The sequence below is a fragment of the Tetrao urogallus genome (assembly GCF_951394365.1).
Source record: "Tetrao urogallus genome assembly, chromosome: 4".
NCBI lineage: Eukaryota > Metazoa > Chordata > Aves > Galliformes > Phasianidae > Tetrao > Tetrao urogallus.
In genome coordinates, this window is record NC_136817.1 from 48,563,637 (window position 1) to 48,582,279 (window position 18,643).

General features: G+C 42.0%; 1 protein-coding gene across 1 annotated transcript in view; it reads right to left on the minus strand.

Moving 5' to 3' along the window:
* The window catches only part of LIMCH1 (LIM and calponin homology domains 1), a gene marked incomplete at both ends in the record, with an annotated part of 164,159 nt that overhangs the window by 12,981 nt on the left and 132,535 nt on the right, over positions 1–18,643 (minus strand). The window contains 7 exons of the mRNA XM_079534909.1: positions 657–731; positions 1,878–1,983; positions 2,574–2,746; positions 4,002–4,095; positions 12,102–12,323; positions 16,328–16,730; positions 16,927–17,081. Coding sequence (XP_079391035.1) covers positions 657–731; positions 1,878–1,983; positions 2,574–2,746; positions 4,002–4,095; positions 12,102–12,323; positions 16,328–16,730; positions 16,927–17,081 — 1,228 coding nt within the window. The remainder of the gene's footprint in view (positions 1–656; positions 732–1,877; positions 1,984–2,573; positions 2,747–4,001; positions 4,096–12,101; positions 12,324–16,327; positions 16,731–16,926; positions 17,082–18,643) is intronic.

Here is an 18,643-nt window from a genome sequence, read left to right on the forward strand (position 1 = left end):
TGTACAAAAATCAGTACAAAAAAGTACAAAAATGTACAAAAATCTGTACAAAAAAGCTTCATGTTTGCAACCAAATGCAGAGAGGAACTGCAAGCAAAGAAACCAGAAAAATAGATCATGCCCAATACCAACAAAACTACTTCTGATTGGGATACAGAAGAGCATGATTGTAACTAACATCAGATGCTACTCTAAAACTAGCTACTGCCATCTACTTCTGGCCACAGCGTTAGCGGGATCTGGACACTGAGTGCTACCTGCTTTGATCTACTTTTCCCTTTCAGGCTCTGTGCAAGAAAGGAAAAAGCACAGGAAAGCAACAAGGATGGAACTACACTATTCAAGAGCCACAGTTACGAAGAGGACCATTGCCATTTTCTACTGAGACATCTTTGGATTAGGTTGCTTAGAAGAAATTGAGGAAGAAGTATTTACAGGTAAGTGATTCCATTCGGGTGCTGAAGCCAGAGCACCACAGCAATGCGTAACCCAACAGCTCTTTGTCAACTGTGCAACAGGAATAGATGTTTTCTACAAAGGCGAGAGGAAGGATGAGTCCCCGTGACTGCTGGCTCTCACCCACCCCACAGCTCAGGATGCCTCGCACTGGAGGCAGTGGAGGGGTTAAGCTGCTCTGCCCTTCAAATCGTGATTACCTGGCTGTGAGAAAAACCGGGAGCGCCGCCAGTCATTCCGCACCCTGAGCGGAACTGTGACCCCGCGGGGCGGCTCTGCAGGAACGGCACAGGGTCAGAACAAGAAACTGTGATCAACAGGTGAGGATGGGCCATCAGACCCATCAGCAGGGTTCTTACTGCAATAGCTTTGTAAAAAGCAGCCCAACACTGCTAGCTCTTGAAGGACTTGTAGATCTCATGGAGAACACAGATTTGAATGCTACTTTTGCAATATAGTCCCTAACCCTATATCTTACAGAGAACAGCTTGGGTTGGAAGGGACCTTAAAGATCATCTAGTTCCAAGCCCCAGTATGAGTTCTAGCAATAGTGCTAATTCACTCTTACATTCGTTTCTATTGGAGATGCACATTTTAAAGGATTGTGGAACCTTATTTGTAATATACGTGCTGTGAACACTAGAGAGCAGCCAAGTGTTTCAGCATCACTCAGAACATGCCAGGGAGACCTACACTCTGCTATCCAGTATTTGAACTGATTTGTGCTTGAAACTAAACAGTATTACGTTCAGTTATTCCTATCCTGAAAACACTCTGATAATCATTACATTACTTACACATACACAAACAAGACAGCTTCAGATAATTATTCCCTCTTTCACGATCCCCACATATATGCATCTCTAAAATCAAGATGAAATAAAACAGCTAAACATTACCAATCTCAAGCAAAACTTTGTCAGGAAGGCAAAAGAAAAAGTTCTGCTTTGCAGGAACTTGTGATCTGCACTGGTCAAAGATGTGGCCAGATACAAGCATTGTTTATCTATAAACATGAGCTACAGCTGAGTGCAGAATTAATCTCTGGGAATTTTTGTTGTGAGATAAAACCAATCATTAAGCCATTTTCATCTGTGAGCAGCAGTACTAGTAAAATATAATAGTCATGGCCATAACACTGCATCCTAACAATTGCTAAGCTTGACAAGTGCAAGTTAGTGCCTATCCTGTTCCCCCTCCTCCATGTCACAATCCTGCTGTTGCATTTAAAGGGAACAGCAAGAAGAGTCCTTTGCATCACAGAAGACAGACTTCTATCAGTCAGATGCAAGTAGAAATAAAATATTTTATCTCTTGAAATCTCCAGTTCAATAATTAGGCATTTCGCCCTGAACACAACACACACATCTAGTTATGTTCAGCCGAGTTCTTTGCAGCTTCCAACCTTTCTTTTTGCTCACCTTGCAGATCAGAATTATGCAGAGTGACCTGGCTGGTCTCTGGCAATTTCTTCAAAAATGGCAATACTACACTCCCTTCTTGTTCTAGGGCATTCGGTTTCATTACCTGTTCAGACATTTTGGAACAGAAAACTGCATTAAAAAATCAGCAGATACAATGAAAGGTTAACTTAAAACCCTTTCCATTTATTTTCTGAAACAACATTATTAAAGATCAGTAAGCTTCTGTCTCCAGAATTACAACGTAGACTTGCAGTATTAAGTTCTGGAAAATAACCATTAGTTCAGTATTCACACTATCCTGCACACCAAAGCTCATTCTAACCTAGGACCAACAACTAGTGTTATCAGTATGGTCACAGCCATTCTTTAAAGATGTGCTTATTCAACACTTTAAGAAGACTATGCAGCAAGCCCCACTGCTTACACCTTCTTAATGCCTTGCTCTCCCAACAGTGGAGGCACTGGGCTTTGCAGGCTAAGCATCCAGTTTCTAGGTTCCTCCAGAAGGAGGGACTCTTGATGATCACTGGATTTGGCACAGAGATCAACCTTCAGCATCTTGACATATTTTGAAGGAACTCCTGATGTAACGTTACACAGAGAGGAAATATCAACCAGCTATTTGCACAATACACATTTCTTTGTGAGGTCCATCTTTGCTTCCTTTTCCACTCCCTTTCTTGCTGTACATACCTCCTGCATAGCAGGGAGCGCTGCTTTCTTCTGCTTCTCCACTTCAGGTTTCTTCGCATCTTTCTCACATGGAACAGTTTCCTCAGGAGGGACAGGACTAGGAGAAAAGTCTAAGCTCTTCACAACAGGGCTGGCACAAACTACAGTTGACTTGAATTGCTTTTGTTCTGAACCTACTCCACATATACAAAAGAATGTCATTAGGGTATGATATTTTTTCAAATAAAATACTGACTTATTTCTTACAGTCCAGTTTCTTAGTGAGCATATTTTGAGCCCATAAACTGGTTATGTATATACATACACTTTAAATCTCCTTTCTGCAACACAAGTAAAGTGAATCTCTCAGGGAACACAAAACTTTAAGGATGAAATACACCTGACAGAAAGTAGATGCTGACATTTCACTTGGTCACCACCATGGGACATCTATCATGGTCAACAAAAGCACAGAGGCACTTCATGGGGGGAAGGACCACTCTATTATATCAGGTACTTCTCATTCTCTGAAATGAGCTGCAGCCTACAACATGCCTGCTGAGGTACAGATCTCTGTGCTGCACATTCCAAAGCTGTGTGATGAAGCCTTCTCTAACATGCTATCCAGTTACGCACATTGCCTACTCTACAAGATCACACAGCTTGGACGGCATCTACCCCTGCAAAGCAGACACCATGAAAATCCACCCTTTTACTATTTTAGCTTTTACATTCTCTCAGTTTTCTTAGTCAGTTTCCTTTGCTATCAGTGCTTAACATTTAGTGTTTCTCACAGGTGTGGAGCCCGACAAAATGCAGCTTTGTGATTTGTAGACAAACATCCCCAGCTTCTCACCACTGACTGTTGAGAAGAAAATTGGCTGGTTCAATGCTAGACTGCAGCTTCTGTGTGACTTACTAGGTGGAATTCCAGATTGTTAAGCTCTGTGCTGCTATGCAATGATTTTCCTACCTGAAAGGCTGGTCTGTTTCCATTTATGAGACCAAGTATTTAAGTAAGCTGACATTGCTAACAGCCAGTGTGCATCACAGCTGTCAAGAAAAGGCTGGATGTGCTTCTGATCTTGGGGTGATGGTACCCATTGATGCTTGAGAGCAAAGCTCTCATTAGATCACATTTATCCTCAGAAATCACATCAGTGTATTTACATGCCAATTACAGGAAGAGATTTCCTTTAAATACCTATTTCAAACAGTACCTTTAGCTTACCCACATCAAGCTGAACTTTGATAGATCCATTTAAAAAAAATGGACAAAAAAATGTTCACGATTTCAGTATGATAAAACTCGTATTTTGAGACTTTGAGTAATGCTTCAGAAACACCCTCATGAGCAGCTTTGCATTTTACGAGCAAATTAATCTCCCCACATGAGGGAGGCTCTTCCCTGGATGGGCAATCAGCCTGGGGCAGCAGCCATCCACCCACCTGGGGACAGCTCTGCTGGGCTCCCGTGTCCCACTGCTCCAGGGCTGCCTTCTGCCTGCTGGCTGGTGGCCGGATCCGCTTCCCCCAGCAAGGTCTGTGGAGGAGTGAGACAGTCAGTACAGTGGAAATGGAAAGATGTATGACAGAAGGTCAGGTGCTTGCTGCTGCTCTGTAACCTGACGGGCTGTTTAGAGCTCATTGGGAAGCAGCACGCAGAATGAGCTCGTGAGCAGCTCTGCTGCTCTGGCACCAAGTCACTGGGCCTTAATCTCCTCTTTTGAAAGTTCAGCAGCAGCCATTATGCAGTTGCTTTAGAACAGCTCATAACAGCTTTTAGAATTGTAGGATATCTCAAATTGTGTTAGCTGGAGATAAGCATACATTTCACCCCCAGTTTTCTCTTCCAGAATAACACCAAAATGTATGCATCAGTGAAAAAACAGCACAGAGGAGGGCTTTAAAAGTGTCAACGGAATTAAATACTTCCCTTATTTCATGGTTGTCTAAACAATCTGTTATCTGAAGGGAAAAGCCAGAGTTGGTATTGAAGGTAATGAAATACTTGAAAAGTTATTGAAAGAGTGCTGAAAAATACGGTGAGACCATATCAAGCCCATAATCCAAATTGCTGTGAAAAGGCAGCTTCCTGCCCCAGCACAGCCTGCTGCATAGCTAACCACATCAGCAACACACCAGCAACATTCCAGCTGATTGATTTAGCAGCTTCCACTTCACATCCCACTTCCCAGTAGGCAAATGAAGAAACACTGCAGCAAATCGATCAGCGGCTGATCTAACACAGAGAGAAAATGGCGCATTCAAAGGGAAAGGAAAAAAAGCAGATTACTTTTCAGAATGAAAAGCAACCATATCAGAGCTGGCCTATCGTAGATGTCCTTTCCTGTCCCTGTCTCTCATTTATCAACAGCTGCAAGAGTGGAATGATGAAATTTGCTCCTTTCTGGGGGTAAGATTCACACCTCTACCTTCTGCATGGATCTGTTCTGCATCCCCAGAGACAACTGTGAGTCTACAGCCCCTCAGCCACTCACACTCACACCCCATGGGCTGTCCCAGCTGTGTCACCAGGAACATCTGGTCAGTATGCCAGTGCCCATGGATACGCGCCGGCTTTGGAGAGCTTTTCTGTCAGCAGTGGGAGCAAATCCCTGTTGCCTTTCTCCTCTTTCTCCTCTTGGGGAAGTGTACAAGGGGCGGGGAATGGTCTGGGAAACCACTCTGTGAGCAAGGTCTCAGTGCAGGGCTGTGGTTAAGGAAGTGAGCAGAGCAAGCCCACAGGCAGTCAGCAGCTGGGAACAGCAGGAGCAGCCAGGGGCTGAGCCCTCACCTTGCAGCAGGACAGACGCCAACGGCAGCTTTGAGCATCCCAAGTGGCAGCACATCCCCACCTGTGCTTGCTGGGGAGGGCTGCCCCAAGCACTGCCTGCTGCCTTCCTGTACACCTAAGGCTTACACTCCAGGCAAGGCAGAGGTGGCAAATCCAGGCAAACACAGCAGGTTTGCCCTGTGCCATTCTATTGCTCTCTTCTTCCGCATAACACATCTGGGCCTTCCCCAGCTCACCTTTTCCCTCCAACCTTGCCCAAAACAGATATAAGTATTAATTTCTCCTCTAGAACAACCAGGCAGCGTTACAAATTACCATTTCCATCCTTGGAGGCTTTCAAAGCTTCAGTGAATAGTAACTCGGTCTGCTCCCACACCTCTCTCTGCTTTAAGCAGAGGACTCCATTAGAGACCTGCAATCTGAGTTATTCTGTGGTGCTACAACCTCTAAAAACTAAATAGCTGACATTGAAAACTCAGTGTTTGCCCTCAACAAAGCACATTTTAACTGGAAATTCAAAAGGCACCTACCCATCAATCCTCTTTATCCACTGCCCTAAAGCATAAATCTTCCAACTGTTGCATGTTTCAACCATTAATCTTCAGATTATTATTATTTTTGTTAAAGCAACAGAACTCACGCTCCCCTCTCAAAAAGCAGCTGCTCAAACTGCAAATTTAAGAGGTTGAGCAAATGCATTGAGCTGATGCAACCTTCTCCAGTTCTAGGGTTCTCTTGAAAACCTACACATGGTGCTATGTGCTGCTGCTGTCCTGCATAAGTGAAAGTACAAATAAATCTACCTACAATCTTAATATCCAGTACGAAGGTTGAGTAGGGTATAGGTACAGATGTTATTTATGGAAAAGAGAAGTTTAAAAAAAGAAAAAAAGAAAAGAACTACTACTTGCTGCAGGAAAAATGAATTTGAAAATGACACGCTGCTGCAGAACCCCTGCTCCTGCTCATGAGACTTGTCTCTTCTTCCCTCCACTGAGAAATTATATGTTAGCAACATAAAGCTAAAAATATAAAACTGATTAGTAAGTAATTTACAAAAAAAATTAAATGAACATCACTGGGGAATGCTCATTCCCAGTATATCTAATTCTATTTAAAATTCCACGTGATGTAATATTTTCTTTTATCCACAGGTATATGATACTTTTAAAAACGTTTTACCACAGATTATCACTTGCATTTCATAAGTATTTTGTAGTCAAAGTATGATATTATCACTGGATATGGAAAAAACATTAAACATTTTAATAGCAGCTGCAAAGTCTGTGTTTTGACATGGCCACTGAAATCTCACAGATCTCACACTTGAGGACAAAGGACCTACACAGACTGTATGCACCACAGGTATTTGTGTGGGAAGAGGCATCACTTACTCTGCTACACGTACCTCAGAGGGAAGCTCCTACGCTGTGTTACCAAACGCCTGCTTGGTGTGACAATAAATCAGTTCAGCTCATGGCAGAAAGGACTTCTATCCCACGAACAGGCATTTCTTTAATTATGACCGTACAAGCCAAGAACAGCCACAATGCTTATTGCTGCATCAGATCATCATTAAACCCTAAAAATACTCTAACTAGGAACTCCCAAAACACTGAACTTCACAACTTCTACAAGAATTCAAACTCCAAATGAAGTTACAGTAGAACTTTATTAAACCTCATTGTAAATTAAACCAAAATGTAGGTCAGTTAACACTACTTGTACACAAGATCACATAAAATGTTAATACTGTATTTTGTATGAAAACGTGACAAAGCAAGCTGTCTAGAACCAGCAAGAACACAGAGAAATATGGAAGAATTAGATTAGAACTGAGGTTTGAGTTCTGTAAAACCATTCAGGGATGTAATTGGTTGCAGTATCAATAGCCACATGTACAAGTTACCCAATACATCTTTTAAACTTCTTCAATGGAAATTGTATACATAGCATTATTTTCCATGTTCTACTGTAAGATTTTAAAATGCCATACCATGGTTTTCTAATCAGAGCCAGCATTTTGTCTTCTGAATGGTAACACTAACATGACCGCGGGCTGCCACAGCCAAGTGCTGTGTGTGCCATGTCCATGCAGTACTACCGCCAGAACACTGCTCTGACATGCTAAATCATCTGCCTCTTTTACTGGCAGCTATATAATGCTATAATCAGATCAGCTCTTACAGCCAAAGACAGGGTGGATCAGTAATTGACAGAGAAGACTTCAAAGTGTTGAAAGAAACAGTGTTAAGTATTCCTACTAGAGTTATTTGTTCTAGTTATCGCTCAGTTGGGACGTAAAATCATCTCCCATCACTGACAGACACTGAAAATTGGATGGGGGCCTGGAGGATGGGAGACATGGATATTAAATTCATAACCACATCTCAAGCAGAGTTCTGTTCTACCTACTTCAAAGTTTCATTGCTCCTATATCTCACCCTAACTATTCAGGTAACCCAGCCCTCCTTGCATCTTCCTGTACATGGTTCAAGGAAAAGCTGTCAATCTGGAACATATCTACTTACTCTGCAAGTGTTTCTTGTAATGAATCAAAGAACAAAGACTTGTCTTACCAGATCTGTACAAATCAAGATTTCAGTCCTGTTCTCTTGTAGTTTGGCCAACAATCCCCAACCACAAGAAAGCTTATACTTTAATCTCAGTTCAACCAGTGGATTTTTGAAGATGAAGGAGAGTATTACTGGGATATAGAAAAAAGTTTCTTCTTGTGCCAAGTAAGCAGTGAGTAGAAATGGACATGTTTAAACCAGCTAACTAAAAGTTAAAAGAAAGCCTCAATCTCCCCCCACCCGACCCTGATTGTTTTAAAGTTGCTGTCTACATTTATTTTCTTTGTGGTTGATCAGAGCAAAGCTATAATTAGAACTATAGCAAGCCAGTCATTTCTAAATTGTTATTCAAAGTTTGGTTAAAGTAAAGTGATGTAACTCTGACAAATTATTCCCTCTATACTAAAATCTGCATGAATATTGTTTTAAAACAAAACATTTATTTTGCCAACTTCTAATTCAAAGAGTAAGAGAATACAATTTCTCAGTATTTGTAATGTGTGTAACTGCTATGTATATCAGAAAGAAAACAGAACCTAATGGCTGACAGATAGGACCAGGCTCTGGAGATGATTTTCACACTGTTGCTGGCACTATCAATGCCTGACCAGAGAATTCTGAGCATTTCAATTTTGGGGCCCTTGCCCCAGTTTTTGCAACTGGAAAAGGGAGCTGTGTTTTTTCTGCCACCTCTCTTAGCTGCACATTGCTCCGCAAATACTAGTGGGATATTTTCATTCTGCTGATAGGCCAAATTTACCCTTCCATGCAAAGTCACCCTTCAATCAGAGACAAAATATGACAAGCTACTTTGAATCAGGGCAAGTCTGCTGTAAAATCCAAAAGAATCTAAGAACCTAAGAACATATAATACAGACACAAGCACAGTTTCTTGAAAATATTCTTCTTTACCATTCATCTTACCTGCTGCACCTTTTGCATCCCAATCCATAATGAATTCAGACAGGAGTTGCCTCTATTTCCTACTCAGTCTCTGAACACCAGTCAATACAGAGTTCACGTACACGTGAGGGTGCTTCTTTGTCAGAAGCACAACCTCCACTGAGGTATTACCCTTACAAAAAGACTCCTATGTCTTTCTACTCCCCAAACTCCTAAATCATACTGGCGTTTCAAGAGGTACAACTCAACTAAACTTTTTTTCCAAAATTCAGGCCAAGAGAGCTGCTGAAGTACAGCTGCACAGCATCTACCCATATTGCAGACAGTGCCTGAGGCCAGCCGAACAGATTTAGAGCGGGGCTATGGAGCTTCAAAGGGAAGGCTGCCAGGCAGAGAGAAGACAGGAACAGCCACTCTGACAACTGAACTGAAACAGCAGGGGAGCAGCCAGCAGAGGGATGGAGGAGGAAGGGGCACGCAAGGAACAGGAAGAGAATCAGATGAGGAGGACAGGAGGGACAAAGGTAACACGTGTATGAAAAGGAATATATGTTCTCACAACAGAGAGAAGAGAAGGAAACTGAACAAATAAAATACAAAAAGAAAACAAATCCAGAGGAACTGGAGGGAAAAAGAAACACCCTACCCTAGAAACAGCATCTCCTAGCAGACAGAGGAACAGCCTGATTCTTACTCCAGGCTTGGGAAGGCTATAACTAACAATTCTCTATAACAATCAAGAAAAGCGTAGAAATAAACACAGTGAAAGTGAGCTTAGAAAAGCCTTTGAAAACATGCATTGAAAATACTGCATCTATTTGTAAATTTTCTTCTCAATGGAAAATACATTAGTTGCTTCTTTCATTTTAGCTAGCTCTGCTTTTTCATCTTGGCTGTTTCTTATCCCTGCTCACGTCTTCTCCTCTCCTCAAAATACAGTAGGGGTTAGCATCAGACAGAAATTCTGTAAGTGGGTCAAATTAAGCATATGCTTGATCAGCCCGCTACAGAGAAAAACTATTCTTTTGAAAAATGCCACACTATTACCTTCTCACAGAAGGACAGAGTGGCCAACTGAGCTGCTGTTTCATGTGACAGTAGCAACATTACCATTAGCTAGAAGAGTCTTAACTTCAGCCTTGCCCTGGTTTCCCCAGCTGGCAGAGAAGCAGTGGCAGCTTCATAGGTTTTCCTACTTCCAAGGTGTTTTACAAGGAGTGGGACAAGCCCAAATGGCTCTTTTCTTTCCACACGTGGATTCTCAGCCTTCTTAAGAGGAGCTGTATCTTCAGAAATGCACTTAATGCTCTGAACTCTGCAGATATAGGCTGACATCACTGTACAAAGTTGTTCAGAAATCAAGGGAAAACAGGAAGGTGGCTGAATGAAGTGACCCCACAGTAGCAGCTCAGTTTCAGCAGGTAATGCCCCAGACTGATCCTATCTGTATCGAGCTGCCTGGCAGCACTGGCCTGCGTACCAACACATGGTGATGAAGCCAAGTGTAAGCACCATACCCCAACTCTGTAACTTGGTACCTAAGCCCTTCGTAGCCATTAACTAGAACACTTCTGTGTAAATTACTAAATTACTGCCTGGAAAATTAAAACTAAGGATCTGGGTAAAGAGAAATAAGTTGCCAGACAAAACAAAACTGTAAATCTCACCTCAGACTAGCAAATTCCCTTCCAGCCATAGGCAGGTCCCCTTCTCTCTTCCCTCACAATACCCAGGACATTCCATTTGTTTTTCCCCACTGTAAATTCCCTCAAAGCAGCCTCTTCACCTTGCTTTGCCCTTACTGTGCTTGACACGCACATCTTTCTTTGAGGCTGATGCACTTGGAGTAATTATTACAATTTGCACTAGTCAGTCATGTTACTGACCAGATCATGAAGCTAATGATATGAAATCTCTTCTAAGAACAGAGAAGTTGCACTATTTGTGTGCATGCTCATTCTCTCTAGATGACTTTATCATGAGTTTATCTGCCACAACTATGCTGGTCTGGAAATAGTAAAAAAAAGAAATAGTAATATTTTATTCAGCTACTATTCTGATTACCATCATGCTTTTAATCTAGAGCAAGCTGAGGACTCTCTCCATCCTCCAACCATTCCCATTACTAGCTCTCCCAGATCAGATGCAATGCCTACCTGGCTTCTCTGTTAGACCCAATTTATTCCGAAACTAGTCTCAGCTCTGCCACCCATCTGCTTTCCTGCAAACCGTTAACTCTTGACTCTACAGCAGCTCCCCCCGACAGGATCAAGTCTGTGCTCAAGACACATTCCAGTATCCATGTGTGCTGGGCGGCCTGTGGCCAAAGACTGTCATGAAGCAGGGAAGTAAGGTAAGATGTACAACTTTTGACATGAATGAACCATCACTTCCCGCCCACTCCCTATTATCCACCTGGACGATATTTGAAAGAAACCTAGATAAAAGCAAAAATTATCATACTCCAACTCTCACCACATCTCTGATTCTCTTTGTAGTTATACAAAAAAGGAATGTTAAAATTCCCATTCCTGACACTTGTTTGCAATCCTTTAACATGCATTATTAATAGTCCAGTCCTTATTTTTGTGTTGTTTTTAACCATCTACTTTTATTACAGTTTTGTGGCCTCTAGATTTCTGTTGTGATATGCTCCAGTTTTGTTTTTTTTTTTTTCTGCATTCCTCTCTGGGGAAGGGGAGAGAAAAATGAAAAGGTAAAATTAATTTGCTTCTCTGATGAAGCAGTTAAGAAGTACATTGGTCCTTCGAGTATTTCAATAGCTTCTCCCCTTTTTGAATATTTCTGAGAGGAGAATGAATGCTCAAAACTGCCTGCGCATTCAAATCCTCATTTGAAAACTGAAAACTGAGACTAATTATAATGGCTCACACAGTCCAATTATGTTGCTGATCTAATCAGCTAACATCAGGAGAAGAGTTGAATAAATGTGCACAATGGCTGGGACACAGAGTCAATTTCTCCATGGCCCAGCATATTTGAAGTATGCTTATCAGTTGCATGCCATCCAAAAAAAAAAAAAAAGAAACGCTGGCTGCAAAAAGTTTTTGAACCTTCCCTTCCCATTTCTGTACCCACATCCCAAAGGAAGAAACCTTTAATTTACAAAGGATTTTTTTTTCCTGGTCTGGGCACACCCTCTAGAAATAAAACAAACATAACCATTTGGGATTCATTAGTTAGTGATTAAATACATCATGAGACAGAAAATTGGCAAAGAAAGTAAGGCTGGTTTGTTCGTGTTGCTCTTACTGTTGGCTCTCTGTGCACACTCTGAGTGGCAGGCCTCTGTAAACTGAGCTCAACACTTGTGGGGTCCTTCTTCAACTCCATGGGGGGCCTGTCCCCGCTGGCTACTCCGTCAAATTTCAGAGATCTGCTTGGCGATTGAGTAAATATTACTGTTGTACACTCTTTATCCTTCTCTTCAACGCCGTTGAAATTCTCTCCATTCATGCTAACTTTTCCATCTACCTGCAGAATACAGTTAAATAAATACATTGAGGAAATCAGCACTCAAACAAGCTTAGGGAATCAGCAATTCAATACAACATCACCATCGTTAACAGAGTCTACACCATAATTACAGGACAGAGCCAAGCACACACTTCAACAGGACAAGACAGCAGAAAACTCCAGTCTAGATGGTGTTCCTAAAGAAAATACAGAGCAGAAATTATGGATTTTCCTGGATTTCCCAGTTACCCACATTTTGTTCTCCCAGTAACAAAAAAGTAACCTTAATGCACAAACCCTGGATTTGAAAGAAGAACAATGCTTTAGGCTATATTTAGACCAAAACTCCAGGGTTTCACATTGTGTCATGCAAGAGGCAAGTACGCATTCCAGGCTGACCTACTCTGTAACCTGACAGCCTCACCACAGCATTACTAGATCATACTTCAGCCACATGAATTTGGAAGGATCAGGAGCAGCAGTGTTCATCTACTTGTTTATCTACTGTTTATAACAGGGAAGCAAGAAACTAACAAATAAAAGTGTGCATTCCACCTTCTCTGTGAGACCATAAAATAAATACCCTCTTTCCCCAAGAAATGACTTTATGCAGTCACTGTGGAAAGGAGAGAGTAGAAACAATTTAACTACTTTTTTCTTAAGCTTAAGCTAAGAAACACCTTGACAGCCCTACATTCTCACTCTTCAACAAAGAAGAAAATACAAAATAAGCATTAGTTTCTTCCTTTGCACTGATTCAGCTTTCTCTTAGGAGAGAATTACATTTTAAATGATGCTTTGGTAATGCTTCAACAGTTCCTTCCACTTGGCAAGCTGTCTGTAGAAATGCAGCCATACACAGTTACTCACAGTAAGAGATCCCAGCTGGAATCCACAGAGGAATCAGAAGAACACCATCTATGAGTACACCCCATTGCTCCTGCTTACCTGCAGCAAGAGATGCTTACAGGCTTGTCAGCAGGGCTCAGTTTTAGGTAGATTTGGAGAAGGATTTTGCAACTCTGTGCATAGAGATCCTTCCATGCAAGAGGATCACCACAAGAGACATGAAAATGGTAGAGTAAATGTAGACAAATTGTTCCCTGCTACTGACTGGACTTTGGGGGAGTAACAGCACAGACCAGTGATTTCTTTAAGAAGCTATACGGGACACATATGGTGATGAGTTCTTTCAAATTTCTACACAGGTGCCACACAAATGAAAAGCAAGTAAAAACAAGCTCTAAGGCACATCTTTCTTTGGAAACTTTCTGTTTATTTCACTGTTATGGAAAACTGATGCAAGAAGTGTCAAAATCACCTTATCAAACTGAAACACAGTTTAAGAAAAGTTCTTCCCAGCTCATCCTCTCCGTCCCACTCCTTAGCTCCTTATTCATTTAATTTTGGTACTTCACTGGAGTAAACTCAGTATATGCAATCAGTGCTGTGCTAAGGACAAACTACAACTGCTGACTTCTTGTATGCATGTATCCAGAGATTCATTCTTCCTCTCAGGATGATTAACCCAGAGGCCATTCCCAAGGCTCGGGGCATCCTCAGAAGTTCAGGGAGGTGAAGGTAATCAGCACCTCACACCACTGGTCCCCATACTGGGGAGAAACAGCTCCGCAAGCACTTTACCATTACTGACTGCTTTTCAAGTGAAAAGTTCCCTTCCTTTCCACACTGCCATCACTCCCCTCTGCACAAGTTTAAGGGTTTATTTCCAAATGCAAGTGTGGGCAGACACTGATCCCCAAGTCTTCTGGGACTGTGTGCTGGATTATCTACTAGAGAGACAGGTCATGAAAAACCTCAGAAATATAAAAGCCAGAAAAACACTGGCAGGGCACACCATCCATTTTAATGTCTCTGTTTAGACTAAGACATTTCTCTATTTATATTAGAGAGGAAAACCAAATGTTTGAATGATCAGGACAGATGCCCTCGCTTCAAAGTTAAACAAACACACTCCTCTCCTTCTGATCTGGAGCAAGTCAATACATTGTCACTGGAGCCAAGAATCACTGAAGACTGGTGTTTGAGTGCAAAATAATGCAATAGCTACATAGTCTAGGGAGTCATTCTAACTAACTCACATTCTTTGACATCAAGCAAACAAGATCTAGACAGATTTTTAGTGGGGGCTAAGGTGAAGGAGCATTCACGTGTTAGTTTCTCCCTGTATATGTGAACTATATATAGACTAATGTAATGTCCAAATCCCACGAGAGATCACAGAAAAAAAAACAAAACTACACACAAAAAAATTTGACTGGGTACTAAAATGTATACTGTAGGAGAAGACCAAACGAGGTTGAAGAAAAATAGGAATTGCCAGTTTCACATTTCATTAAAAAAAACATTGTGTGGGAGGCGATTTCACAAGAGCTGGGACTGATTTCAAGCACTTACAAACATCACAACATGCTTCTTCACCATCTGTATGAAGCTAACTTTTTGTAAGGGTAAGCAACCTGAATACACACAGTAGCAATGCTACTGGGACATCAGCAGGGTTGCAGGGACCACAATCAAAGTAGCAGATCGCCATGGCAGAGACAAGGGACCAGACGTATGTAGGTTTGGGACACTCTTGCCAGTAAGTTTCACACTGCCAATTGCAGAGGCTGCCATGAGACTTGGGGAAGCCTCAGTTTTTGTACAGGCACTGTTAGAAGCAGATTTCTTCAAACTTAGCTTATCCCAGCCTGTTCTAACACATCCCAGGTCTTCATTTTCTCCACTGTTTCAGCATCCTACTCTCATTCTCTGCACCTCCCTTCCTTGTTTAAAAACAAAAAAGGCATGATAACATACTCTTTCCTAACCTGTTCCACACAAAATGCCCCTTCTTTATTCTGTCCTCTGAAGAAATTTAGCCTGATGAAAATGACCACTGCAAATATTCTTATCTGAATGGTCAAGTTGCTAAGAAGGTTGGTAACCAAGAAAAGACCATTAAGTTGAAAAGGACAAGGCATGCAGCTGAATTTTTTAACGTCAGTATAATTCTAATTTTTTTTTTTAACTTAAATTGCATTAATTGAGGGGATAATGGCCACCCTCAGCAAGTTTGCTGATGATACGAAGTTGGGAGGATTGGCTGATACGCCTGAAGGCTGTGTTGCCATTCAGCAAGACCTGGATAGGCTGGAGAGCTGGGCAGAAAAAAACCGGATGAGGTTTAACAAAAGCAAGTGTAGAGTCTTGCATCTGGGGAGGAATAATTCCATGCACCAGTACAGGTTGGGGGATGACCTGCTGGAGGGGAGCTCTGCGGAAAGGGACCTGGGTGTCCTGGTGGATGACAGGTTGGCCATGAGCCAGCAGTGTGCCCTTGTAGCCAAAAAGGCCAATGGCTTACTGGGGTGCATTAAAAAGAGCGTGTCCAGCAGGTCGAGGGAGGTGATCCTCCCCCTCTACTCTGCCCTGGTGAGGCCTCATCTGGAGTACTGCGTCCAGTTCTGGGCTCCCCAGTACAAAAAAGACAAGGATCTCTTGGAAAGAGTCCAGCGGAGGGCCACGAAGATGGTGAAGGGCCTGGAGCATCTCTCCTATGAGGAAAGGCTGAGTGAACTGGGTCTGTTCAGCCTTGAGAAGAGAAGACTGAGAGGGGACCTGATCCAGGTCTATAAAGGGCAGAATGGCGAGGCCAGACTGTTTTCAGTGGTGAGTGGAGACAGGACAAGGGGAAACGGCTGGAAACTGCAGCACAGGAAGTTCCGCACAAACATGCGCAAGAACTTCTTTACAGTGAGGTGACGGAGCACTGGAACAGGCTGCCCAGGGAGGTGGTGGAGTCTCCTTCTCTGGAGATGTTCAAGACCTGCCTGGATGCCTACCTGTGCGACCTGGTGTAGGGAACCTGCTTTGGCAGGGGGGTTGGACTCGATGATCTCTGGAGGTCCCTTCCAACCCCTACAATTCTGTGATTCTGTAATCATTTACAGGTTGTGATTATTTAGTCAGGATCTCTTTGCTACCTAACTTACTTACAGGAGTGTGATGTATCCTACCTTAAAATTCTTTAAAACTTCCTGTGTATTTTTGGGTTGAGAATAAGGCTTGGGTGTCAGCATAGGCACAGCCTTGGAGACAACACTTTTGCTGGGAGACGTGCGGCCTGTCGAAGCACTGGGCTCTAGATCAGTGGTGGGAACAATGGTTGCTTCAATGGTGGCAGTGAATTTTGGAGCAGGCAGCGATTGTTGCCTTAAGTATCTCAGAGGATTTGGGTCTTTCAGTGGGGAATCTGGCTCCACTGAATGGCTTCTTTCCAGGATTTTTGGCATCTGCAAACGCTCAAGGACAGCTTCACTAATGGTGAATCTCTCGATGTACTGCTGGAGAATGCTCTCAGCCTCCTCCTGGGTCTTTGCGTTCTTGTACGCCTCATGAAGCTCCCGTTCTCTTCTCTCTCTGCACAGGAGATGACACAAGAGAGATCATCACATTAAAATTCACACTAAAAATCATTCCTACTTCCTCTGCTCCATCATTATCCTTCTCCTTCCCTTACTCCAGCCCTGCAGGCACGGCTGTTCACAACCACCTATCCCCTATGAAGCATACAGCATTTTCAGACATGCCTCTGCACTTCAGTAAGAAAACATACTTCTCTTCCACAATTTCTCGGTAGGTTTTGATGCTTTTTCTGCGCTCATTTGTTCCCTCTCCAGACAACAATCTTTCCATTTTCTTTCTCTCAGCTTCTTTTTTAATTAAATCCTGGGAAGCACTCCTTCGACGACTCTTCCACCTAGCCAAGTCCTGTGAGAGAAAGAAGGCAGCTGAATGCAGAATTGCAAATAGCTAAAAACCAGCCTTAAAGAATCAATGAATCCAGCCAGCCAAGCTTTGTAATGCTTGCATCTGCCTGTGGACCAGGCTCTGGTGTTTGCTTTAAAGAGAAACGGTGATCATATCATAAAATGAAAATGTTACTTGTCTCTTCCTTACAAGCGTCCCCCAGTTATTTTGGGCCCAGATCTCAGCAACACTATGGACTAAAGTGGCTCACACCTGGTAGACTTGTGATATGACAGAGAAACAAGACTATCATTTGCACGCAGCAATACAGAATTATTGTTGAATACGCAATACATTCTTGTTGAAGTACTAATCATATTCTACTTGGAAGCCACCTGTCCAAAAATGCCAAAAAGACCCAGTGACTCTAGTTCCTTATCCTTCCTGCAAAATCAGCCTGACTCTAAAACTAAAAAATACAGAGGAGGCACCTCATGTGGGACACAACTATGTCCTGCATCCTGCTTGGGTTATGAATGCACAAGTAATATATACAGAAAAAGAATTTGTTTCATAATAAAACAAGCGAAGAAGTGTTTCTAAGCTGTAAAATTTCTCAATAATCAACTAGAAAAGGAACAGAATTTTACAGTAAAAATTAACCTCCACAGAAGTTTTGCAAAGAAAAATAACCTCACAGGAAACCATGGGGGCACATTTGCAATTAACTTTACAACATCAGGAGATTAGTATACAGATTATATTTCATGCACTCTAACAAATTCTGGTATTAATAAAAAACAGAGATTCTGTACACATACTCAGTTCAAAGGTTATTTCATTAATTACATGGTTTTCCAAATATTTTAATTGCATTTCTATTGGTAAACAGCAGAAGGTACTGCAAGAATAACTTATTTTATTAAAACCAGGAACAAACCTTGTCACTTTTAATTTAGCTTAAAGCCACAAATTATTGGCATTACACTCAAGGGAGTGCTCATTAAAGTATTTCTTCACGTGACCTACATATATCAGTTCATAAACCCCTCCATGAAACGTGGTCCTTTCCTCTTCCTCAGTTACTAATAATTCTCATTGAAGTACAAAAGCACTTCTTTATTCAGCTACTCCCACTATTGCTTATTGTTTGGAAATTAGTTTTTCATTAGCAAATGTCATAACATAAGCCTTTCTCTCTCTGCAATTAAATAGAAGACAGGTTTATATTTTTTCAGCTCTTATTCATTAGAAAAACAACAGAAATAGAAAAAGCTATGAAACTGTTAATTGTTGGCAAATTTACAGCATGAGCACGTGAAGAATATGAGACCATGAATGTAGTGTCATCTCTACAAAACCCTCGGAATGCCAAGGACATTCCACTGCTGGAATATTTAGTAGCTCTTCAGAACTTTTAGTTTGGTGTGTAAGGTGCTAAGGGCCTGGAAAAGTTGTGCACTTTAGCTCAGAGGATTTTCCATTCAATAGCGAAGAGTTCTCAAACCTCTTGAATTCCTCTGGGCTCATTCTTATCTCTGCTGGGAAATTATGGCTTCCCACACATACAGACCACTCAGCTG